General features: G+C 46.9%; 1 protein-coding gene across 1 annotated transcript in view; it reads left to right on the top strand.

Annotated features, from left to right (window-relative positions):
* col6a3 (collagen, type VI, alpha 3) overlaps nucleotides 1-25,858 on the top strand; it is a 43,723-nt gene extending 17,865 nt beyond the window's left edge. The window contains 31 exon segments of the mRNA XM_042427334.1: nucleotides 203-796; nucleotides 1,031-1,630; nucleotides 1,901-2,494; nucleotides 2,729-3,328; nucleotides 3,597-4,190; nucleotides 4,425-5,024; nucleotides 5,295-5,888; nucleotides 6,123-6,722; nucleotides 6,993-7,586; nucleotides 7,821-8,420; nucleotides 8,692-9,285; nucleotides 9,520-10,119; nucleotides 10,390-10,983; nucleotides 11,218-11,817; nucleotides 12,088-12,681; nucleotides 12,916-13,515; nucleotides 13,788-14,381; nucleotides 14,616-15,215; nucleotides 15,486-16,079; nucleotides 16,314-16,913; nucleotides 17,184-17,777; nucleotides 18,012-18,611; nucleotides 18,882-19,475; nucleotides 19,710-20,309; nucleotides 20,582-21,175; nucleotides 21,410-21,960; nucleotides 22,222-22,839; nucleotides 23,062-23,707; nucleotides 23,943-24,572; nucleotides 24,807-25,399; nucleotides 25,679-25,858. Of these exon segments, the coding sequence (XP_042283268.1) occupies nucleotides 203-796; nucleotides 1,031-1,630; nucleotides 1,901-2,494; nucleotides 2,729-3,328; nucleotides 3,597-4,190; nucleotides 4,425-5,024; nucleotides 5,295-5,888; nucleotides 6,123-6,722; nucleotides 6,993-7,586; nucleotides 7,821-8,420; nucleotides 8,692-9,285; nucleotides 9,520-10,119; nucleotides 10,390-10,983; nucleotides 11,218-11,817; nucleotides 12,088-12,681; nucleotides 12,916-13,515; nucleotides 13,788-14,381; nucleotides 14,616-15,215; nucleotides 15,486-16,079; nucleotides 16,314-16,913; nucleotides 17,184-17,777; nucleotides 18,012-18,611; nucleotides 18,882-19,475; nucleotides 19,710-20,309; nucleotides 20,582-21,175; nucleotides 21,410-21,960; nucleotides 22,222-22,839; nucleotides 23,062-23,707; nucleotides 23,943-24,572; nucleotides 24,807-25,399; nucleotides 25,679-25,858 (18,140 nt within the window).
* The last annotated feature ends 61 nt before the right edge of the window (nucleotides 25,859-25,919 follow it).

The raw sequence follows: 25,919 nt of genomic DNA, 5'->3' as shown, positions 1-25,919 counted from the left end.
GGAAAGAAAGTCATGAAGTGTGATACTTGTTTAGCTGAATGTGTGCATTTACAGAAAGGTGGCGGTGTGCTTTCCAAGTCTTTAAAAATGAAGTAGGCAGTGCTAGGCGCTTTCAAAAAAACACGCCCATCAATTGATGATCAGGCCACGAGCGTACTTTTTGCAGAGGTTTTTATTGTTTGTCTTCCTGTCTTTTTCTCAGTTGACACTGCCAAAAAGGATATCGTATTCCTTCTGGATGGTTCCGATGGCACAAGGAATGGCTTCCCTGCCATGCGTGATTTTGTTGAGAGAGTGGTGGAGAAACTCAATGTGGGACAAAACAAAGACCGTGTCTCTGTGGTCCAGTACAGCAGAGATGCAGAGGTCCATTTCTATCTGAACACGTACACCACCAGAGAGGATATTGTGGATTCGGTCAGAGGGCTGAAACACAAAGGAGGCAGACCCCTCAACACCGGGGTAGCCCTCCAGTACGTCAGGGACAACGTCTTTACAAACTCCTCCGGGAGTAGGCGCCTGCAAGGTGTTCCACAGATGTTGATCCTGCTAAATGGTGGAAGTTCTTTTGACAATGTAGATGCCCCAGCCTCTGCTCTCAAACAGCAGGGCATCTTTGCCATTGGCATTGGAACAAGGAACTCTGACAGTAGAGAGCTGCAGAAGATATCATATGACCCTAGTTATGCTCTATCAGTGTCTGACTTCACTGACCTCCCCAGTGTCCAAGAACAGCTCTCCTCTGTAATGAGCACAGTGCTAGTGAGGGCCACGCCCATGACACCAACAGTAACTGGTAAGAAAGTGACCCATTTTTCCATCCCACGATCATGGTGGGACGCAAACTGAAGTGTAATAAATTGTATTCTTACTGAGTTTGAGTCAGCCAGTGCCACTTAGGAGAAAATCATTTGTGCAAGCATTAATAGAGTAAATTGTCAAGGTTGAGGTCAGCTTTCATCATCTGACTTTAACACGGGAAAGGTTTGACACATGAAACTAAATATGTCTCAAATTTTGTGTTCCCTAGTGGACAGAAAGGCACCAGGAAGGGATGTTGTGTTCTTGTTGGATGGATCTGATAGTACTAGAACTGGATTCCCAGCTATGCGAGACTTTGTCCAAAGAGTAGTAGAGACACTCAGTGTGGATGACAACAAGGACCGTGTCTCAGTGGTTCAGTACAGCAGAGATCCAGCTGTCCAGTTCTATCTGAACACGTACACCACAAAGGGCGAGGTCCTTGACACTGTTAAAGGTTTGAGGCACAAAGGCGGAAGACCCCTCAACACTGGAGCAGCTCTCCAGTTCGTGAGGGATAATGTCTTCACGGCCTCTGCCGGAAGCAGGCGCCTGGAAGGAGTCCCACAGGTGCTGATATTGTTAAGTGGTGGAAGGTCTTTTGACAGTGTTGATGAACCAGCTTCTGCTCTCAAACAGCTGGGAGTCTTGACCTTTGCAATCGGAACCAGGAGCTCTGATAGCAAAGAACTGCAGAAGATATCCTATGACCCCAGTTATGCTCTATCTGTGTCTGAATTCACTGACCTTCCCAGTGTCCAACAACAACTTCAGTCTTCCGTGGAAGCTGTGGTTGTTGACATCACCCTAGAGTCACCAACTGTACCTGGTATGTTAACAAACGCACATCCTCTTGCTGGCTTGAAGGGTTATCTGACTTTTTTTAACTAGAAAGAAGGAAAGAAAGTCATGAAGTGTGATACTTGTTTAGCTCAATGTGTGCATTTAAAGAAAGGTGGCGGTGTGCTTTCCATGTCTTTAAAAATGAAGTAGGCAGTGCTAGGCGCTTTCAAAAAAACAGGCCCACCAATTGATGATCAGGCCACGAGCGTACTTTTTGCAGAGGTTTTTATTGTTTGTCTTCCTGTCTTTTTCTCAGTTGACACTGCCAAAAAGGATATCGTATTCCTTCTGGATGGTTCCGATGGCACAAGGAATGGCTTCCCTGCCATGCGTGATTTTGTTGAGAGAGTGGTGGAGAAACTCAATGTGGGACAAAACAAAGACCGTGTCTCTGTGGTCCAGTACAGCAGAGATGCAGAGGTCCATTTCTATCTGAACACGTACACCACCAGAGAGGATATTGTGGATTCGGTCAGAGGGCTGAAACACAAAGGAGGCAGACCCCTCAACACCGGGGCAGCCCTCCAGTACGTCAGGGACAACGTCTTTACAAACTCCTCCGGGAGTAGGCGCCTGCAAGGTGTTCCACAGATGTTGATCCTGCTAAATGGTGGAAGTTCTTTTGACAATGTAGATGCCCCAGCCTCTGCTCTCAAACAGCAGGGCATCTTTGCCATTGGCATTGGAACAAGGAACTCTGACAGTAGAGAGCTGCAGAAGATATCATATGACCCTAGTTACGCTCTATCAGTGTCTGACTTCACTGACCTCCCCAGTGTCCAAGAACAGCTCTCCTCTGTAATGAGCACAGTGCTAGTGAGGGCCACGCCCATGACACCAACAGTAACTGGTAAGAAAGTGACCCATTTTTCCATCCCACGATCATGGTGGGACGCAAACTGAAGTGTAATAAATTGTATTCTTACTGAGTTTGAGTCAGCCAGTGCCACTTAGGAGAAAATCATTTGTGCCAGCATTAATAGAGTAAATTGTAAAGGTTGAGGTCAGCTTTCATCATCTGACTTTCACACGGGAAAGGTTTGACACATGAAACTAAATATGTCTCAAATTTTGTGTTCCCTAGTGGACAGAAAGGCACCAGGAAGGGATGTTGTGTTCTTGTTGGATGGATCTGATAGTACTAGAACTGGATTCCCAGCTATGCGAGACTTTGTCCAAAGAGTAGTAGAGACACTCAGTGTGGATGACAACAAGGACCGTGTCTCAGTGGTTCAGTACAGTAGAGATCCAGATGTCCAGTTCTATCTGAACACGTACACCACAAAGAGCGAGGTCCTTGACACTATTAAAGGTTTGAGGCACAAAGGCGGAAGACCCCTCAACACTGGAGCAGCTCTCCAGTTCGTGAGGGATAATGTCTTCACGGCCTCTGCCGGAAGCAGGCGCCTGGAAGGAGTCCCACAGGTGCTGATATTGTTAAGTGGTGGAAGGTCTTTTGACAGTGTTGATGAACCAGCTTCTGCTCTCAAACAGCTGGGAGTCTTGACCTTTGCAATCGGAACCAGGAGCTCTGATAGCAAAGAACTGCAGAAGATATCCTACGACCCCAGTTATGCTCTATCTGTGTCTGAATTCACTGACCTTCCCAGTGTCCAACAACAACTTCAGTTTTCCGTGGAAGCTGTGGTTGTTGACGTCACCCCAGAGTCACCAACTGTACCTGGTATGTTAACAAAAGGACATCCTCTTGCTGGCTTGAAGGGCTATCTGACTTTTTAACTAGAAGGAAGGAAAGAAAGTCATGAAGTGTGATACTTGTTTAGCTCCATGTGTGCATTTAAAGAAAGGTGGCGGTGTGCTTTCCAAGTCTTTAAAATTGAAGTAGGCAGTGCTAGGCGCTTTCAAAAAAACACGCCCACCAATTGATGATCAGACCACGAGCGTACTTTTTGCAGAGGTTTTTATTGTTTGTCTTCCTGTCTTTTTCTCAGTTGACACTGCCAAAAAGGATATCGTATTCCTTCTGGATGGTTCCGATGGCACAAGGAATGGCTTCCCTGCCATGCGTGATTTTGTTGAGAGAGTGGTGGAGAAACTCAATGTGGGACAAAACAAAGACCGTGTCTCTGTGGTCCAGTACAGCAGAGATGCAGAGGTCCATTTCTATCTGAACACGTACACCACCAGAGAGGATATTGTGGATTCGGTCAGAGGGCTGAAACACAAAGGAGGCAGACCCCTCAACACCGGGGCAGCCCTCCAGTACGTCAGGGACAACGTCTTTACAAACTCCTCCGGGAGTAGGCGCCTGCAAGGTGTTCCACAGATGTTGATCCTGCTAAATGGTGGAAGTTCTTTTGACAATGTAGATGCCCCAGCCTCTGCTCTCAAACAGCAGGGCATCTTTGCCATTGGCATTGGAACAAGGAACTCTGACAGTAGAGAGCTGCAGAAGATATCATATGACCCTAGTTACGCTCTATCAGTGTCTGACTTCACTGACCTCCCCCGTGTCCAAGAACAGCTCTCCTCTGTAATGAGCACAGTGCTAGTGGGGGCCACGCCCATGACACCAACAGTAACTGGTAAGAAAGTGACCCATTTTTCCATCCCAAGATCATGGTGGGACGCAAACTGAAGTGTAATAAATTGTATTTTTACTGAGTTTGAGTCAGCCAGTGCCACTTAGGAGAAAATCATTTATGCAAGCATTAATAGAGTAAATTGTAAAGGTCGAGGTCAGCTTTCATCATCTGACTTTCACACGGGAAAGGTTTGACACATGAAACTAAATATGTCTCAAATTTTGTGTTCCCTAGTGGACAGAAAGGCACCAGGAAGGGATGTTGTGTTCTTGTTGGATGGATCTGATAGTACTAGAACTGGATTCCCAGCTATGCAAGACTTTGTCCAAAGAGTAGTAGAGACACTCAGTGTGGATGACAACAAGGACCGTGTCTCAGTGGTTCAGTACAGCAGAGATCCAGCTGTCCAGTTCTATCTGAACACGTACAGCACAAAGGGCGAGGTCCTTGACACTGTTAAAGGTTTGAGGCACAAAGGCGGAAGACCCCTCAACACTGGAGCAGCTCTCCAGTTCGTGAGGGATAATGTCTTCACGGCCTCTGCCGGAAGCAGGCGCCTGGAAGGAGTCCCACAGGTGCTGATATTGTTAAGTGGTGGAAGGTCTTTTGACAGTGTTGATGAACCAGCTTCTGCTCTCAAACAGCTGGGAGTCTTGACCTTTGCAATCGGAACCAGGAGCTCTGATAGCAAAGAACTGCAGAAGATATCCTACGACCCCAGTTATGCTCTATCTGTGTCTGAATTCACTGACCTTCCCAGTGTCCAACAACAACTTCAGTCTTCCGTGGAAGCTGTGGTTGTTGACGTCACCCCAGAGTCACCAACTGTACCTGGTATGTCAACAAAAGCACATCCTCTTGCTGGCTTGAAGGGCTATCTGACTTTTTTTAACTAGAAGGAAGGAAAGAAAGTCATGAAGTGTGATACTTGTTTAGCTCCATGTGTGCATTTAAAGAAAGGTAGCGGTGTGCTTTCCAAGTCCTTAAAATTGAAGTAGGCAGTGCTAGGCGCTTTCAAAAAAACACGCCCACCAATTGATGATCAGGCCACGAGCGTACTTTTTGCAGAGGTTTTTATTGTTTGTCTTCCTGTCTTTTTCTCAGTTGACACTGCCAAAAAGGATATCGTATTCCTTCTGGATGGTTCCGATGGCACAAGGAATGGCTTCCCTGCCATGCGTGATTTTGTTGAGAGAGTGGTGGAGAAACTCAATGTGGGACAAAACAAAGACCGTGTCTCTGTGGTCCAGTACAGCAGAGATGCAGAGGTCCATTTCTATCTGAACACGTACACCACCAGAGAGGATATTGTGGATTCGGTCAGAGGGCTGAAACACAAAGGAGGCAGACCCCTCAACACCGGGGCAGCCCTCCAGTACGTCAGGGACAACGTCTTTACAAACTCCTCCGGGAGTAGGCGCCTGCAAGGTGTTCCACAGATGTTGATCCTGCTAAATGGTGGAAGTTCTTTTGACAATGTAGATGCCCCAGCCTCTGCTCTCAAACAGCAGGGCATCTTTGCCATTGGCATTGGAACAAGGAACTCTGACAGTAGAGAGCTGCAGAAGATATCATATGACCCTAGTTACGCTCTATCAGTGTCTGACTTCACTGACCTCCCCAGTGTCCAAGAACAGCTCTCCTCTGTAATGAGCACAGTGCTAGTGAGGGCCACGCCCATGACACCAACAGTAACTGGTAAGAAAGTGACCCATTTTTCCATCTCAAGATCATGGTGGGATACAAACTGAAGTGTAATAAAGTGTACTTTTACTGAGTTTGAGTCAGCCAGTGCCACTTAGGAGAAAATCATTTGTGCCAGCATTAATAGAGTAAATTGTAAAGGTTGAGGTCAGCTTTCATCATCTGACTTTCACACGGGAAAGGTTTGACACATGAAACTAAATATGTCTCAAATTTTGTGTTCCCTAGTGGACAGAAAGGCACCAGGAAGGGATGTTGTGTTCTTGTTGGATGGATCTGATGGTACTAGAACTGGATTCCGTGCTGTGCGAGACTTTGTCCAAAGAGTAGTAGAGACACTCAGTGTGGATGACAACAAGGACCGTGTCTCAGTGGTTCAGTACAGCAGAGATCCAGCTGTCCAGTTCTATCTGAACACGTACACCACAAAGGGCGAGGTCCTTGACACTGTTAAAGGTTTGAGGCACAAAGGCGGAAGACCCCTCAACACTGGAGCAGCTCTCCAGTTCGTGAGGGATAATGTCTTCACGGCCTCTGCCGGAAGCAGGCGCCTGGAAGGAGTCCCACAGGTGCTGATATTGTTAAGTGGTGGAAGGTCTTTTGACAGTGTTGATGAACCAGCTTCTGCTCTCAAACAGCTGGGAGTCTTGACCTTTGCAATCGGAACCAGGAGCTCTGATAGCAAAGAACTGCAGAAGATATCCTATGACCCCAGTTATGCTCTATCTGTGTCTGAATTCACTGACCTTCCCAGTGTCCAACAACAACTTCAGTCTTCCGTGGAAGCTGTGGTTGTTGACATCACCCTAGAGTCACCAACTGTACCTGGTATGTTAACAAACGCACATCCTCTTGCTGGCTTGAAGGGTTATCTGACTTTTTTTAACTAGAAGGAAGGAAAGAAAGTCATGAAGTGTGATACTTGTTTAGCTGAATGTGTGCATTTACAGAAAGGTGGCGGTGTGCTTTCCAAGTCTTTAAAAATGAAGTAGGCAGTGCTAGGCGCTTTCAAAAAAACACGCCCATCAATTGATGATCAGGCCACGAGCGTACTTTTTGCAGAGGTTTTTATTGTTTGTCTTCCTGTCTTTTTCTCAGTTGACACTGCCAAAAAGGATATCGTATTCCTTCTGGATGGTTCCGATGGCACAAGGAATGGCTTCCCTGCCATGCGTGATTTTGTTGAGAGAGTGGTGGAGAAACTCAATGTGGGACAAAACAAAGACCGTGTCTCTGTGGTCCAGTACAGCAGAGATGCAGAGGTCCATTTCTATCTGAACACGTACACCACCAGAGAGGATATTGTGGATTCGGTCAGAGGGCTGAAACACAAAGGAGGCAGACCCCTCAACACCGGGGCAGCCCTCCAGTACGTCAGGGACAACGTCTTTACAAACTCCTCCGGGAGTAGGCGCCTGCAAGGTGTTCCACAGATGTTGATCCTGCTAAATGGTGGAAGTTCTTTTGACAATGTAGATGCCCCAGCCTCTGCTCTCAAACAGCAGGGCATCTTTGCCATTGGCATTGGAACAAGGAACTCTGACAGTAGAGAGCTGCAGAAGATATCATATGACCCTAGTTATGCTCTATCAGTGTCTGACTTCACTGACCTCCCCAGTGTCCAAGAACAGCTCTCCTCTGTAATGAGCACAGTGCTAGTGAGGGCCACGCCCATGACACCAACAGTAACTGGTAAGAAAGTGACCCATTTTTCCATCCCACGATCATGGTGGGACGCAAACTGAAGTGTAATAAATTGTATTCTTACTGAGTTTGAGTCAGCCAGTGCCACTTAGGAGAAAATCATTTGTGCAAGCATTAATAGAGTAAATTGTCAAGGTTGAGGTCAGCTTTCATCATCTGACTTTAACACGGGAAAGGTTTGACACATGAAACTAAATATGTCTCAAATTTTGTGTTCCCTAGTGGACAGAAAGGCACCAGGAAGGGATGTTGTGTTCTTGTTGGATGGATCTGATAGTACTAGAACTGGATTCCCAGCTATGCGAGACTTTGTCCAAAGAGTAGTAGAGACACTCAGTGTGGATGACAACAAGGACCGTGTCTCAGTGGTTCAGTACAGCAGAGATCCAGCTGTCCAGTTCTATCTGAACACGTACACCACAAAGGGCGAGGTCCTTGACACTGTTAAAGGTTTGAGGCACAAAGGCGGAAGACCCCTCAACACTGGAGCAGCTCTCCAGTTCGTGAGGGATAATGTCTTCACGGCCTCTGCCGGAAGCAGGCGCCTGGAAGGAGTCCCACAGGTGCTGATATTGTTAAGTGGTGGAAGGTCTTTTGACAGTGTTGATGAACCAGCTTCTGCTCTCAAACAGCTGGGAGTCTTGACCTTTGCAATCGGAACCAGGAGCTCTGATAGCAAAGAACTGCAGAAGATATCCTACGACCCCAGTTATGCTCTATCTGTGTCTGAATTCACTGACCTTCCCAGTGTCCAACAACAACTTCAGTCTTCCGTGGAAGCTGTGGTTGTTGACGTCACCCCAGAGTCACCAACTGTACCTGGTATGTCAACAAAAGCACATCCTCTTGCTGATTTGAAGGGCTATCTGACTTTTTTTTAACTAGAAGGAAGGAAAGAAAGTCATGAAGTGTGATACTTGTTTAGCTCCATGTGTGCATTTACAGAAAGGTGGCGGTGTGCTTTCCAAGTCTTTAAAATTGAAGTAGGCAGTGCTAGGCGCTTTCAAAAAAACACGCCCACCAATTGATGATCAGGCCACGAGCGTACTTTTTGCAGAGGTTTTTATTGTTTGTCTTCCTGTCTTTTTCTCAGTTGACACTGCCAAAAAGGATATCGTATTCCTTCTGGATGGTTCCGATGGCACAAGGAATGGCTTCCCTGCCATGCGTGATTTTGTTGAGAGAGTGGTGGAGAAACTCAATGTGGGACAAAACAAAGACCGTGTCTCTGTGGTCCAGTACAGCAGAGATGCAGAGGTCCATTTCTATCTGAACACGTACACCACCAGAGAGGATATTGTGGATTCGGTCAGAGGGCTGAAACACAAAGGAGGCAGACCCCTCAACACCGGGGCAGCCCTCCAGTACGTCAGGGACAACGTCTTTACAAACTCCTCCGGGAGTAGGCGCCTGCAAGGTGTTCCACAGATGTTGATCCTGTTAAATGGTGGAAGTTCTTTTGACAATGTAGATGCCCCAGCCTCTGCTCTCAAACAGCAGGGCATCTTTGCCATTGGCATTGGAACAAGGAACTCTGACAGTAGAGAGCTGCAGAAGATATCATATGACCCTAGTTACTCTCTATCAGTGTCTGACTTCACTGACCTCCCCAGTGTCCAAGAACAGCTCTCCTCTGTAATGAGCACAGTGCTAGTGAGGGCCACGCCCATGACACCAACAGTAACTGGTAAGAAAGTGACCCATTTTTCCATCCCACGATCATGGTGGGACGCAAACTGAAGTGTAACAAATTGTATTTTTACTGAGTTTGAGTCAGCCAGTGCCACTTAGGAGAAATTCATTTGTGCCAGCATTAGTAGAGTAAATTGTAAAGGTTGAGGTCAGCTTTCATCATCTGACTTTAACACGGGAAAGGTTTGACACATGAAACTAAATATGTCTCAAATTTTGTGTTCCCTAGTGGACAGAAAGGCACCAGGAAGGGATGTTGTGTTCTTGTTGGATGGATCTGATGGTACTAGAACTGGATTCCCAGCTATGCGAGACTTTGTCCAAAGAGTAGTAGAGACACTCAGTGTGGATGACAACAAGGACCGTGTCTCAGTGGTTCAGTACAGCAGAGATCCAGCTGTCCAGTTCTATCTGAACACGTACACCACAAAGGGCGAGGTCCTTGACACTGTTAAAGGTTTGAGGCACAAAGGCGGAAGACCCCTCAACACTGGAGCAGCTCTCCAGTTCGTGAGGGATAATGTCTTCACGGCCTCTGCCGGAAGCAGGCGCCTGGAAGGAGTCCCACAGGTGCTGATATTGTTAAGTGGTGGAAGGTCTTTTGACAGTGTTGATGAACCAGCTTCTGCTCTCAAACAGCTGGGAGTCTTGACCTTTGCAATCGGAACCAGGAGCTCTGATAGCAAAGAACTGCAGAAGATATCCTACGACCCCAGTTATGCTCTATCTGTGTCTGAATTCACTGACCTTCCCAGTGTCCAACAACAACTTCAGTCTTCCGTGGAAGCTGTGGTTGTTGACGTCACCCCAGAGTCACCAACTGTACCTGGTATGTCAACAAAAGCACATCCTCTTGCTGGCTTGAAGGGCTATCTGACTTTTTTTAACTAGAAGGAAGGAAAGAAAGTCATGAAGTGTGATACTTGTTTAGCTCCATGTGTGCATTTAAAGAAAGGTAGCGGTGTGCTTTCCAAGTCCTTAAAATTGAAGTAGGCAGTGCTAGGCGCTTTCAAAAAAACACGCCCACCAATTGATGATCAGGCCACGAGCGTACTTTTTGCAGAGGTTTTTATTGTTTGTCTTCCTGTCTTTTTCTCAGTTGACACTGCCAAAAAGGATATCGTATTCCTTCTGGATGGTTCCGATGGCACAAGGAATGGCTTCCCTGCCATGCGTGATTTTGTTGAGAGAGTGGTGGAGAAACTCAATGTGGGACAAAACAAAGACCGTGTCTCTGTGGTCCAGTACAGCAGAGATGCAGAGGTCCATTTCTATCTGAACACGTACACCACCAGAGAGGATATTGTGGATTCGGTCAGAGGGCTGAAACACAAAGGAGGCAGACCCCTCAACACCGGGGCAGCCCTCCAGTACGTCAGGGACAACGTCTTTACAAACTCCTCCGGGAGTAGGCGCCTGCAAGGTGTTCCACAGATGTTGATCCTGCTAAATGGTGGAAGTTCTTTTGACAATGTAGATGCCCCAGCCTCTGCTCTCAAACAGCAGGGCATCTTTGCCATTGGCATTGGAACAAGGAACTCTGACAGTAGAGAGCTGCAGAAGATATCATATGACCCTAGTTACGCTCTATCAGTGTCTGACTTCACTGACCTCCCCAGTGTCCAAGAACAGCTCTCCTCTGTAATGAGCACAGTGCTAGTGAGGGCCACGCCCATGACACCAACAGTAACTGGTAAGAAAGTGACCCATTTTTCCATCTCAAGATCATGGTGGGATACAAACTGAAGTGTAATAAAGTGTACTTTTACTGAGTTTGAGTCAGCCAGTGCCACTTAGGAGAAAATCATTTGTGCCAGCATTAATAGAGTAAATTGTAAAGGTTGAGGTCAGCTTTCATCATCTGACTTTCACACGGGAAAGGTTTGACACATGAAACTAAATATGTCTCAAATTTTGTGTTCCCTAGTGGACAGAAAGGCACCAGGAAGGGATGTTGTGTTCTTGTTGGATGGATCTGATGGTACTAGAACTGGATTCCGTGCTGTGCGAGACTTTGTCCAAAGAGTAGTAGAGACACTCAGTGTGGATGACAACAAGGACCGTGTCTCAGTGGTTCAGTACAGCAGAGATCCAGCTGTCCAGTTCTATCTGAACACGTACAGCACAAAGGGCGAGGTCCTTGACACTGTTAAAGGTTTGAGGCACAAAGGCGGAAGACCCCTCAACACTGGAGCAGCTCTCCAGTTCGTGAGGGATAATGTCTTCACGGCCTCTGCCGGAAGCAGGCGCCTGGAAGGAGTCCCACAGGTGCTGATATTGTTAAGTGGTGGAAGGTCTTTTGACAGTGTTGATGAACCAGCTTCTGCTCTCAAACAGCTGGGAGTCTTGACCTTTGCAATCGGAACCAGGAGCTCTGATAGCAAAGAACTGCAGAAGATATCCTACGACCCCAGTTATGCTCTATCTGTGTCTGAATTCACTGACCTTCCCAGTGTCCAACAACAACTTCAGTCTTCCGTGGAAGCTGTGGTTGTTGACGTCACCCCAGAGTCACCAACTGTACCTGGTATGTCAACAAAAGCACATCCTCTTGCTGGCTTGAAGGGCTATCTGACTTTTTTTAACTAGAAGGAAGGAAAGAAAGTCATGAAGTGTGATACTTGTTTAGCTCCATGTGTGCATTTAAAGAAAGGTAGTGGTGTGCTTTCCAAGTCCTTAAAATTGAAGTAGGCAGTGCTAGGCGCTTTCAAAAAAACACGCCCACCAATTGATGATCAGGCCACGAGCGTACTTTTTGCAGAGGTTTTTATTGTTTGTCTTCCTGTCTTTTTCTCAGTTGACACTGCCAAAAAGGATATCGTATTCCTTCTGGATGGTTCCGATGGCACAAGGAATGGCTTCCCTGCCATGCGTGATTTTGTTGAGAGAGTGGTGGAGAAACTCAATGTGGGACAAAACAAAGACCGTGTCTCTGTGGTCCAGTACAGCAGAGATGCAGAGGTCCATTTCTATCTGAACACGTACACCACCAGAGAGGATATTGTGGATTCGGTCAGAGGGCTGAAACACAAAGGAGGCAGACCCCTCAACACCGGGGCAGCCCTCCAGTACGTCAGGGACAACGTCTTTACAAACTCCTCCGGGAGTAGGCGCCTGCAAGATGTTCCACAGATGTTGATCCTGCTAAATGGTGGAAGTTCTTTTGACAATGTAGATGCCCCAGCCTCTGCTCTCAAACAGCAGGGCATCTTTGCCATTGGCATTGGAACAAGGAACTCTGACAGTAGAGAGCTGCAGAAGATATCATATGACCCTAGTTACGCTCTATCAGTGTCTGACTTCACTGACCTCCCCAGTGTCCAAGAACAGCTCTCCTCTGTAATGAGCACAGTGCTAGTGAGGGCCACGCCCATGACACCAACAGTAACTGGTAAGAAAGTGACCCATTTTTCCATCCCACGATCATGGTGGGACGCAAACTGAAGTGTAATAAATTGTATTCTTACTGAGTTTGAGTCAGCCAGTGCCACTTAGGAGAAAATCATTTGTGCAAGCATTAATAGAGTAAATTGTCAAGGTTGAGGTCAGCTTTCATCATCTGACTTTAACACGGGAAAGGTTTGACACATGAAACTAAATATGTCTCAAATTTTGTGTTCCCTAGTGGACAGAAAGGCACCAGGAAGGGATGTTGTGTTCTTGTTGGATGGATCTGATAGTACTAGAACTGGATTCCCAGCTATGCGAGACTTTGTCCAAAGAGTAGTAGAGACACTCAGTGTGGATGACAACAAGGACCGTGTCTCAGTGGTTCAGTACAGCAGAGATCCAGCTGTCCAGTTCTATCTGAACACGTACACCACAAAGGGCGAGGTCCTTGACACTGTTAAAGGTTTGAGGCACAAAGGCGGAAGACCCCTCAACACTGGAGCAGCTCTCCAGTTCGTGAGAGATAATGTCTTCACGGCCTCTGCCGGAAGCAGGCGCCTGGAAGGAGTCCCACAGGTGCTGATATTGTTAAGTGGTGGAAGGTCTTTTGACAGTGTTGATGAACCAGCTTCTGCTCTCAAACAGCTGGGAGTCTTGACCTTTGCAATCGGAACCAGGAGCTCTGATAGCAAAGAACTGCAGAAGATATCCTATGACCCCAGTTATGCTCTATCTGTGTCTGAATTCACTGACCTTCCCAGTGTCCAACAACAACTTCAGTCTTCCGTGGAAGCTGTGGTTGTTGACATCACCCTAGAGTCACCAACTGTACCTGGTATGTTAACAAACGCACATCCTCTTGCTGGCTTGAAGGGTTATCTGACTTTTTTTTTAACTAGAAGGAAGGAAAGAAAGTCATGAGGTGTGATACTTGTTTAGCTCCATGTGTGCATTTAAAGAAAGGTGGCGGTGTGCTTTCCAAGTCTTTAAAAATGAAGTAGGCAGTGCTAGGCGCTTTCAAAAAAACACGCCCACCAATTGATGATCAGGCCACGAGCGTACTTTTTGCAGAGGTTTTTATTGTTTGTCTTCCTGTCTTTTTCTCAGTTGACACTGCCAAAAAGGATATCGTATTCCTTCTGGATGGTTCCGATGGCACAAGGAATGGCTTCCCTGCCATGCGTGATTTTGTTGAGAGAGTGGTGGAGAAACTCAATGTGGGACAAAACAAAGACCGTGTCTCTGTGGTCCAGTACAGCAGAGATGCAGAGGTCCATTTCTATCTGAACACGTACACCACCAGAGAGGATATTGTGGATTCGGTCAGAGGGCTGAAACACAAAGGAGGCAGACCCCTCAACACCGGGGCAGCCCTCCAGTACGTCAGGGACAACGTCTTTACAAACTCCTCCGGGAGTAGGCGCCTGCAAGGTGTTCCACAGATGTTGATCCTGCTAAATGGTGGAAGTTCTTTTGACAATGTAGATGCCCCAGCCTCTGCTCTCAAACAGCAGGGCATCTTTGCCATTGGCATTGGAACAAGGAACTCTGACAGTAGAGAGCTGCAGAAGATATCATATGACCCTAGTTACGCTCTATCAGTGTCTGACTTCACTGACCTCCCCAGTGTCCAAGAACAGCTCTCCTCTGTAATGAGCACAGTGCTAGTGAGGGCCACGCCCATGACACCAACAGTAACTGGTAAGAAAGTGACCCATTTTTCCATCCCACGATCATGGTGGGACGCAAACTGAAGTGTAATAAATTGTATTCTTACTGAGTTTGAGTCAGCCAGTGCCACTTAGGAGAAAATCATTTGTGCAAGCATTAATAGAGTAAATTGTCAAGGTTGAGGTCAGCTTTCATCATCTGACTTTAACACGGGAAAGGTTTGACACATGAAACTAAATATGTCTCAAATTTTGTGTTCCCTAGTGGACAGAAAGGCACCAGGAAGGGATGTTGTGTTCTTGTTGGATGGATCTGATAGTACTAGAACTGGATTCCCAGCTATGCGAGACTTTGTCCAAAGAGTAGTAGAGACACTCAGTGTGGATGACAACAAGGACCGTGTCTCAGTGGTTCAGTACAGCAGAGATCCAGCTGTCCAGTTCTATCTGAACACGTACAGCACAAAGGGCGAGGTCCTTGACACTGTTAAAGGTTTGAGGCACAAAGGCGGAAGACCCCTCAACACTGGAGCAGCTCTCCAGTTCGTGAGGGATAATGTCTTCACGGCCTCTGCCGGAAGCAGGCGCCTGGAAGGAGTCCCACAGGTGCTGATATTGTTAAGTGGTGGAAGGTCTTTTGACAGTGTTGATGAACCAGCTTCTGCTCTCAAACAGCTGGGAGTCTTGACCTTTGCAATCGGAACCAGGAGCTCTGATAGCAAAGAACTGCAGAAGATATCCTACGACCCCAGTTATGCTCTATCTGTGTCTGAATTCACTGACCTTCCCAGTGTCCAACAACAACTTCAGTCTTCCGTGGAAGCTGTGGTTGTTGACGTCACCCCAGAGTCACCAACTGTACCTGGTATGTCAACAAAAGCACATCCTCTTGCTGGCTTGAAGGGCTATCTGACTTTTTTTAACTAGAAGGAAGGAAAGAAAGTCATGAAGTGTGATACTTGTTTAGCTCCATGTGTGCATTTAAAGAAAGGTAGCGGTGTGCTTTCCAAGTCCTTAAAATTGAAGTAGGCAGTGCTAGGCGCTTTCAAAAAAACACGCCCACCAATTGATGATCAGGCCACGAGCGTACTTTTTGCAGAGGTTTTTATTGTTTGTCTTCCTGTCTTTTTCTCAGTTGACACTGCCAAAAAGGATATCGTATTCCTTCTGGATGGTTCCGATGGCACAAGGAATGGCTTCCCTGCCATGCGTGATTTTGTTGAGAGAGTGGTGGAGAAACTCAATGTGGGACAAAACAAAGACCGTGTCTCTGTGGTCCAGTACAGCAGAGATGCAGAGGTCCATTTCTATCTGAACACGTACACCACCAGAGAGGATATTGTGGATTCGGTCAGAGGGCTGAAACACAAAGGAGGCAGACCCCTCAACACCGGGGCAGCCCTCCAGTACGTCAGGGACAACGTCTTTACAAACTCCTCCGGGAGTAGGCGCCTGCAAGGTGTTCCACAGATGTTGATCCTGCTAAATGGTGGAAGTTCTTTTGACAATGTAGATGCCCCAGCCTCTGCTCTCAAACAGCAGGGCATCTTTGCCATTGGCATTGGAACAAGGAACTCTGACAGTAGAGAGCTGCAGAAGATATCATATGACCCTAGTTACGCTCTATCAGTGTCTGACTTCACTGACCTCCCCAGTGTCCAAGAACAGCTCTCCTCTGTAATGAGCACAGTGCTAGTGAGGGCCACGCCCATGACACCAACAGTAACTGGTAAGAAAGTGACCCATTTTTCCATCTCAAGATCATGGTGGGATACAAACTGAAGTGTAATAAAGTGTACTCTTACTGAGTTTGAGTCAGCCAGTGCCACTTAGGAGAAAATCATTTGTGCAAGCATTAATAGAGTAAATTGTAAAGGTTGAGGTCAGCTTTCATCATCTGACTTTCACACGGGAAAGGTTTGACACATGAAACTAAATATGTCTCAAATTTTGTGTTCCCTAGTGGACAGAAAGGCACCAGGAAGGGATGTTGTGTTCTTGTTGGATGGATCTGATGGTACTAGAACTGGATTCCGTGCTGTGCGAGACTTTGTCCAAAGAGTAGTAGAGACACTCAGTGTGGATGACAACAAGGACCGTGTCTCAGTGGTTCAGTACAGCAGAGATCCAGCTGTCCAGTTCTATCTGAACACGTACACCACAAAGGGCGAGGTCCTTGACACTGTTAAAGGTTTGAGGCACAAAGGCGGAAGACCCCTCAACACTGGAGCAGCTCTCCAGTTCGTGAGGGATAATGTCTTCACGGCCTCTGCCGGAAGCAGGCGCCTGGAAGGAGTCCCACAGGTGCTGATATTGTTAAGTGGTGGAAGGTCTTTTGACAGTGTTGATGAACCAGCTTCTGCTCTCAAACAGCTGGGAGTCTTGACCTTTGCAATCGGAACCAGGAGCTCTGATAGCAAAGAACTGCAGAAGATATCCTACGACCCCAGTTATGCTCTATCTGTGTCTGAATTCACTGACCTTCCCAGTGTCCAACAACAACTTCAGTCTTCCGTGGAAGCTGTGGTTGTTGATGTCACCCCAGAGTCACCAACTGTACCTGGTATGTCAACAAACGCACATCCTCTTGCTGGCTTGAAGGGTTATCTGACTTTTTTTAACTAGAGGGAAGGAAAGAAAGTCATGAAGTGTGATACTTGTTTAGCTCCATGTGTGCATTTAAAGAAAGGTGGCGGTGTGCTTTCCAAGTCTTTAAAAATGAAGTAGGCAGTGCTAGGCGCTTTCAAAAAAACACGCCCACCAATTGATGATCAGGCCACGAGCGTACTTTTTGCAGAGGTTTTTATTGTTTGTCTTCCTGTCTTTTTCTCAGTTGACACTGCCAAAAAGGATATCGTATTCCTTCTGGATGGTTCCGATGGCACAAGGAATGGCTTCCCTGCCATGCGTGATTTTGTTGAGAGAGTGGTGGAGAAACTCAATGTGGGACAAAACAAAGACCGTGTCTCTGTGGTCCAGTACAGCAGAGATGCAGAGGTCCATTTCTATCTGAACACGTACACCACCAGAGAGGATATTGTGGATTCGGTCAGAGGGCTGAAACACAAAGGAGGCAGACCCCTCAACACCGGGGCAGCCCTCCAGTACGTCAGGGACAACGTCTTTACAAACTCCTCCGGGAGTAGGCGCCTGCAAGGTGTTCCACAGATGTTGATCCTGCTAAATGGTGGAAGTTCTTTTGACAATGTAGATGCCCCAGCCTCTGCTCTCAAACAGCAGGGCATCTTTGCCATTGGCATTGGAACAAGGAACTCTGACAGTAGAGAGCTGCAGAAGATATCATATGACCCTAGTTACGCTCTATCAGTGTCTGACTTCACTGACCTCCCCAGTGTCCAAGAACAGCTCTCCTCTGTAATGAGCACAGTGCTAGTGAGGGCCACGCCCATGACACCAACAGTAACTGGTAAGAAAGTGACCCATTTTTCCATCCCACGATCATGGTGGGACGCAAACTGAAGTGTAATAAATTGTATTCTTACTGAGTTTGAGTCAGCCAGTGCCACTTAGGAGAAAATCATTTGTGCAAGCATTAATAGAGTAAATTGTCAAGGTTGAGGTCAGCTTTCATCATCTGACTTTAACACGGGAAAGGTTTGACACATGAAACTAAATATGTCTCAAATTTTGTGTTCCCTAGTGGATAGAAAGGCACCAGGAAGGGATGTTGTGTTCTTGTTGGATGGATCTGATAGTACTAGAACTGGATTCCCAGCTATGCGAGACTTTGTCCAAAGAGTAGTAGAGACACTCAGTGTGGATGACAACAAGGACCGTGTCTCAGTGGTTCAGTACAGCAGAGATCCAGCTGTCCAGTTCTATCTGAACACGTACACCACAAAGGGCGAGGTCCTTGACACTGTTAAAGGTTTGAGGCACAAAGGCGGAAGACCCCTCAACACTGGAGCAGCTCTCCAGTTCGTGAGGGATAATGTCTTCACGGCCTCTGCCGGAAGCAGGCGCCTGGAAGGAGTCCCACAGGTGCTGATATTGTTAAGTGGTGGAAGGTCTTTTGACAGTGTTGATGAACCAGCTTCTGCTCTCAAACAGCTGGGAGTCTTGACCTTTGCAATCGGAACCAGGAGCTCTGATAGCAAAGAACTGCAGAAGATATCCTACGACCCCAGTTATGCTCTATCTGTGTCTGAATTCACTGACCTTCCCAGTGTCCAACAACAACTTCAGTCTTCCGTGGAAGCTGTGGTTGTTGACATCACCCTAGAGTCACCAACTGTACCTGGTATGTTAACAAATGCACATCCTCTTGCTGGCTTGAAGGGTTATCTGACTTTTTTTAACTAGAAGGAAGGAAAGAAAGTCATGAAGTGTGATACTTGTTTAGCTCCATGTGTGCATTTAAAGAAAGGTGGCGGTGTGCTTTCCAAGTCTTTAAAAATGAAGTAGGCAGTGCTAGGCGCTTTCAAAAAAACACGCCCACCAATTGATGATCAGGCCACGAGCGTACTTTTTGCAGAGGTTTTTATTGTTTGTCTTCCTGTCTTTTTCTCAGTTGACACTGCCAAAAAGGATATCGTATTCCTTCTGGATGGTTCCGATGGCACAAGGAATGGCTTCCCTGCCATGCGTGATTTTGTTGAGAGAGTGGTGGAGAAACTCAATGTGGGACAAAACAAAGACCGTGTCTCTGTGGTCCAGTACAGCAGAGATGCAGAGGTCCATTTCTATCTGAACACGTACACCACCAGAGAGGATATTGTGGATTCGGTCAGAGGGCTGAAACACAAAGGAGGCAGACCCCTCAACACCGGGGCAGCCCTCCAGTACGTCAGGGACAACGTCTTTACAAACTCCTCCGGGAGTAGGCGCCTGCAAGGTGTTCCACAGATGTTGATCCTGCTAAATGGTGGAAGTTCTTTTGACAATGTAGATGCCCCAGCCTCTGCTCTCAAACAGCAGGGCATCTTTGCCATTGGCATTGGAACAAGGAACTCTGACAGTAGAGAGCTGCAGAAGATATCATATGACCCTAGTTACGCTCTATCAGTGTCTGACTTCACTGACCTCCCCAGTGTCCAAGAACAGCTCTCCTCTGTAATGAGCACAGTGCTAGTGAGGGCCACGCCCATGACACCAACAGTAACTGGTAAGAAAGTGACCCATTTTTCCATCCCACGATCATGGTGGGACGCAAACTGAAGTGTAATAAATTGTATTCTTACTGAGTTTGAGTCAGCCAGTGCCACTTAGGAGAAAATCATTTGTGCCAGCATTAATAGAGTAAATTGTCAAGGTTGAGGTCAGCTTTCATCATCTGACTTTCACACGGGAAAGGTTTGACACATGAAACTAAATATGTCTCAAATTTTGTGTTCCCTAGTGGACAGAAAGGCACCAGGAAGGGATGTTGTGTTCTTGTTGGATGGATCTGATGGTACTAGAACTGGATTCCGAGCTGTGCGAGACTTTGTCCAAAGAGTAGTAGAGACACTCAGTGTGGATGACAACAAGGACCGTGTCTCAGTGGTTCAGTACAGCAGAGATCCAGCTGTCCAGTTCTATCTGAACACGTACAGCACAAAGGGCGAGGTCCTTGACACTGTTAAAGGTTTGAGGCACAAAGGCGGAAGACCCCTCAACACTGGAGCAGCTCTCCAGTTCGTGAGGGATAATGTCTTCACGGCCTCTGCCGGAAGCAGGCGCCTGGAAGGAGTCCCACAGGTGCTGATATTGTTAAGTGGTGGAAGGTCTTTTGACAGTGTTGATGAACCAGCTTCTGCTCTCAAACAGCTGGGAGTCTTGACCTTTGCAATCGGAACCAGGAGCTCTGATAGCAAAGAACTGCAGAAGATATCCTACGACCCCAGTTATGCTCTATCTGTGTCTGAATTCACTGACCTTCCCAGTGTCCAACAACAACTTCAGTCTTCCGTGGAAGCTGTGGTTGTTGACATCACCCTAGAGTCACCAACTGTACCTGGTATGTTAACAAACGCACATCCTCTTGCTGGCTTGAAGGGTTATCTGACTTTTTTTTTAACTAGAAGGAAGGAAAGAAAGTCATGAGGTGTGATACTTGTTTAGCTCCATGTGTGCATTTAAAGAAAGGTGGCGGTGTGCTTTCCAAGTCTTTAAAAATGAAGTAGGCAGTGCTAGGCGCTTTCAAAAAAACACGCCCACCAATTGATGATCAGGCCACGAGCGTACTTTTTGCAGAGGTTTTTATTGTTTGTCTTCCTGTCTTTTTCTCAGTTGACACTGCCAAAAAGGATATCGTATTCCTTCTGGATGGTTCCGATGGCACAAGGAATGGCTTCCCTGCCATGCGTGATTTTGTTGAGAGAGTGGTGGAGAAACTCAATGTGGGACAAAACAAAGACCGTGTCTCTGTGGTCCAGTACAGCAGAGATGCAGAGGTCCATTTCTATCTGAACACGTACACCACCAGAGAGGATATTGTGGATTCGGTCAGAGGGCTGAAACACAAAGGAGGCAGACCCCAAAACACCGGGGCAGCCCTCCAGTACGTCAGGGACAACGTCTTTACAAACTCCTCCGGGAGTAGGCGCCTGCAAGGTGTTCCACAGATGTTGATCCTGCTAAATGGTGGAAGTTCTTTTGACAATGTAGATGCCCCAGCCTCTGCTCTCAAACAGCAGGGCATCTTTGCCATTGGCATTGGAACAAGGAACTCTGACAGTAGAGAGCTGCAGAAGATATCATATGACCCTAGTTACGCTCTATCAGTGTCTGACTTCACTGACCTCCCCAGTGTCCAAGAACAGCTCTCCTCTGTAATGAGCACAGTGCTAGTGAGGGCCACGCCCATGACACCAACAGTAACTGGTAAGAAAGTGACCCATTTTTCCATCCCACGATCATGGTGGGACGCAAACTGAAGTGTAATAAATTGTATTCTTACTGAGTTTGAGTCAGCCAGTGCCACTTAGGAGAAAATCATTTGTGCAAGCATTAATAGAGTAAATTGTCAAGGTTGAGGTCAGCTTTCATCATCTGACTTTCACACGGGAAAGGTTTGACACATGAAACTAAATATGTCTCAAATTTTGTGTTCCCTAGTGGACAGAAAGGCACCAGGAAGGGATGTTGTGTTCTTGTTGGATGGATCTGATAGTACTAGAACTGGATTCCCAGCTATGCGAGACTTTGTCCAAAGAGTAGTAGAGACACTCAGTGTGGATGACAACAAGGACCGTGTCTCAGTGGTTCAGTACAGCAGAGATCCAGCTGTCCAGTTCTATCTGAACACGTACAGCACAAAGGGCGAGGTCCTTGACACTGTTAAAGGTTTGAGGCACAAAGGCGGAAGACCCCTCAACACTGGAGCAGCTCTCCAGTTCGTGAGGGATAATGTCTTCACGGCCTCTGCCGGAAGCAGGCGCCTGGAAGGAGTCCCACAGGTGCTGATATTGTTAAGTGGTGGAAGGTCTTTTGACAGTGTTGATGAACCAGCTTCTGCTCTCAAACAGCTGGGAGTCTTGACCTTTGCAATCGGAACCAGGAGCTCTGATAGCAAAGAACTGCAGAAGATATCCTACGACCCCAGTTATGCTCTATCTGTGTCTGAATTCACTGACCTTCCCAGTGTCCAACAACAACTTCAGTCTTCCGTGGAAGCTGTGGTTGTTGACATCACCCTAGAGTCACCAACTGTACCTGGTATGTTAACAAACGCACATCCTCTTGCTGGCTTGAAGGGTTATCTGACTTTTTTTAACTAGAAGGAACGAAAGAAAGTCATGAAGTGTGATACTTGTTTAGCTCCATGTGTGCATTTAAAGAAAGGTGGCGGTGTGCTTTCCAAGTCTTTAAAAATGAAGTAGGCAGTGCTAGGCGCTTTCAAAAAAACACGCCCACCAATTGATGATCAGGCCACGAGCGTACTTTTTGCAGAGGTTTTTATTGTTTGTCTTCCTGTCTTTTTCTCAGTTGACACTGCCAAAAAGGATATCGTATTCCTTCTGGATGGTTCCGATGGCACAAGGAATGGCTTCCCTGCCATGCGTGATTTTGTTGAGAGAGTGGTGGAGAAACTCAATGTGGGACAAAACAAAGACCGTGTCTCTGTGGTCCAGTACAGCAGAGATGCAGAGGTCCATTTCTATCTGAACACGTACACCACCAGAGAGGATATTGTGGATTCGGTCAGAGGGCTGAAACACAAAGGAGGCAGAACCCTCAACACCGGGGCAGCCCTCCAGTACGTCAGGGACAACGTCTTTACAAACTCCTCCGGGAGTAGGCGCCTGCAAGGTGTTCCACAGATGTTGATCCTGCTAAATGGTGGAAGTTCTTTTGACAATGTAGATGCCCCAGCCTCTGCTCTCAAACAGCAGGGCATCTTTGCCATTGGCATTGGAACAAGGAACTCTGACAGTAGAGAGCTGCAGAAGATATCATATGACCCTAGTTACGCTCTATCAGTGTCTGACTTCACTGACCTCCCCAGTGTCCAAGAACAGCTCTCCTCTGTAATGAGCACAGTGCTAGTGAGGGCCACGCCCATGACACCAACAGTAACTGGTAAGAAAGTGACCCATTTTTCCATCCCACGATCATGGTGGGACGCAAACTGAAGTGTAATAAATTGTATTCTTACTGAGTTTGAGTCAGCCAGTGCCACTTAGGAGAAAATCATTTGTGCCAGCATTAATAGAGTAAATTGTCAAGGTTGAGGTCAGCTTTCATCATCTGACTTTCACACGGGAAAGGTTTGACACATGAAACTAAATATGTCTCAAATTTTGTGTTCCCTAGTGGACAGAAAGGCACCAGGAAGGGATGTTGTGTTCTTGTTGGATGGATCTGATAGTACTAGAACTGGATTCCCAGCTATGCGAGACTTTGTCCAAAGAGTAGTAGAGACACTCAGTGTGGATGACAACAAGGACCGTGTCTCAGTGGTTCAGTACAGCAGAGATCCAGCTGTCCAGTTCTATCTGAACACGTACAGCACAAAGGGCGAGGTCCTTGACACTGTTAAAGGTTTGAGGCACAAAGGCGGAAGACCCCTCAACACTGGAGCAGCTCTCCAGTTCGTGAGGGATAATGTCTTCACGGCCTCTGCCGGAAGCAGGCGCCTGGAAGGAGTCCCACAGGTGCTGATATTGTTAAGTGGTGGAAGGTCTTTTGACAGTGTTGATGAACCAGCTTCTGCTCTCAAACAGCTGGGAGTCTTGACCTTTGCAATCGGAACCAGGAGCTCTGATAGCAAAGAACTGCAGAAGATATCCTACGACCCCAGTTATGCTCTATCTGTGTCTGAATTCACTGACCTTCCCAGTGTCCAACAACAACTTCAGTCTTCCGTGGAAGCTGTGGTTGTTGATGTCACCCCAGAGTCACCAACTGTACCTGGTATGTCAACAAAAGCACATCCTCTTGCTGGCTTGAAGGGCTATCTGACTTTTTTTTAACTAGAAGGAAGGAAAGAAAGTCATGAAGTGTGATACTTGTTTAGCTCCATGTGTGCATTTAAAGAAAGGTGGCGGTGTGCTTTCCAAGTCTTTAAAATTGAAGTAGGCAGTGCTAGGCGCTTTCAAAAAAACACGCCCACCAATTGATGATCAGGCCACGAGCGTACTTTTTGCAGAGGTTTTTATTGTTTGTCTTCCTGTCTTTTTCTCAGTTGACACTGCCAAAAAGGATATCGTATTCCTTCTGGATGGTTCCGATGGCACAAGGAATGGCTTCCCTGCCATGCGTGATTTTGTTGAGAGAGTGGTGGAGAAACTCAATGTGGGACAAAACAAAGACCGTGTCTCTGTGGTCCAGTACAGCAGAGATGCAGAGGTCCATTTCTATCTGAACACGTACACCACCAGAGAGGATATTGTGGATTCGGTCAGAGGGCTGAAACACAAAGGAGGCAGACCCCAAAACACCGGGGCAGCCCTCCAGTACGTCAGGGACAACGTCTTTACAAACTCCTCCGGGAGTAGGCGCCTGCAAGGTGTTCCACAGATGTTGATCCTGCTAAATGGTGGAAGTTCTTTTGACAATGTAGATGCCCCAGCCTCTGCTCTCAAACAGCAGGGCATCTTTGCCATTGGCATTGGAACAAGGAACTCTGACAGTAGAGAGCTGCAGAAGATATCATATGACCCTAGTTACGCTCTATCAGTGTCTGACTTCACTGACCTCCCCAGTGTCCAAGAACAGCTCTCCTCTGTAATGAGCACAGTGCTAGTGAGGGCCACGCCCATGACACCAACAGTAACTGGTAAGAAAGTGACCCATTTTTCCATCCCACGATCATGGTGGGACGCAAACTGAAGTGTAATAAATTGTATTCTTACTGAGTTTGAGTCAGCCAGTGCCACTTAGGAGAAAATCATTTGTGCAAGCATTAATAGAGTAAATTGTCAAGGTTGAGGTCAGCTTTCATCATCTGACTTTCACACGGGAAAGGTTTGACACATGAAACTAAATATGTCTCAAATTTTGTGTTCCCTAGTGGACAGAAAGGCACCAGGAAGGGATGTTGTGTTCTTGTTGGATGGATCTGATAGTACTAGAACTGGATTCCCAGCTATGCGAGACTTTGTCCAAAGAGTAGTAGAGACACTCAGTGTGGATGACAACAAGGACCGTGTCTCAGTGGTTCAGTACAGCAGAGATCCAGCTGTCCAGTTCTATCTGAACACGTACAGCACAAAGAGCGAGGTCCTTGACACTGTTAAAGGTTTGAGGCACAAAGGCGGAAGACCCCTCAACACTGGAGCAGCTCTCCAGTTCGTGAGGGATAATGTCTTCACAGCCTCTGCCGGAAGCAGGCGCCTGGAAGGAGTCCCACAGGTGCTGATATTGTTAAGTGGTGGAAGGTCTTTTGACAGTGTTGATGAACCAGCTTCTGCTCTCAAACAGCTGGGAGTCTTGACCTTTGCAATCGGAACCAGGAGCTCTGATAGCAAAGAACTGCAGAAGATATCCTACGACCCCAGTTATGCTCTATCTGTGTCTGAATTCACTGACCTTCCCAGTGTCCAACAACAACTTCAGTCTTCCGTGGAAGCTGTGGTTGTTGACGTCACCCCAGAGTCACCAACTGTACCTGGTATGTCAACAAAAGCACATCCTCTTGCTGGCTTGAAGGGCTATCTGACTTTTTTTTTAACTAGAAGGAAGGAAAGAAAGTCATGAAGTGTGATACTTGTTTAGCTCCATGTGTGCATTTAAAGAAAGGTGGCGGTGTGCTTTCCAAGTCTTTAAAATTGAAGTAGGCAGTGCTAGGCGCTTTCAAAAAAACACGCCAACCAATTGATGATCAGGCCACGAGCGTACTTTTTGCAGAGGTTTTTATTGTTTGTCTTCCTGTCTTTTTCTCAGTTGACACTGCCAAAAAGGATATCGTATTCCTTCTGGATGGTTCCGATGGCACAAGGAATGGCTTCCCTGCCATGCGTGATTTTGTTGAGAGAGTGGTGGAGAAACTCAATGTGGGACAAAACAAAGACCGTGTCTCTGTGGTCCAGTACAGCAGAGATGCAGAGGTCCATTTCTATCTGAACACGTACACAACCAGAGAGGATATTGTGGATTCGGTCAGAGGGCTGAAACACAAAGGAGG

The sequence above is a fragment of the Thunnus maccoyii genome, chromosome 11, assembly GCF_910596095.1.
Source record: "Thunnus maccoyii chromosome 11, fThuMac1.1, whole genome shotgun sequence".
In the NCBI taxonomy this organism is placed as follows: domain Eukaryota; kingdom Metazoa; phylum Chordata; class Actinopteri; order Scombriformes; family Scombridae; genus Thunnus; species Thunnus maccoyii.
The sequence above is the reverse complement of the archived record's forward strand: the minus strand, read 5'-3'. Positions and strand labels throughout refer to the sequence as shown.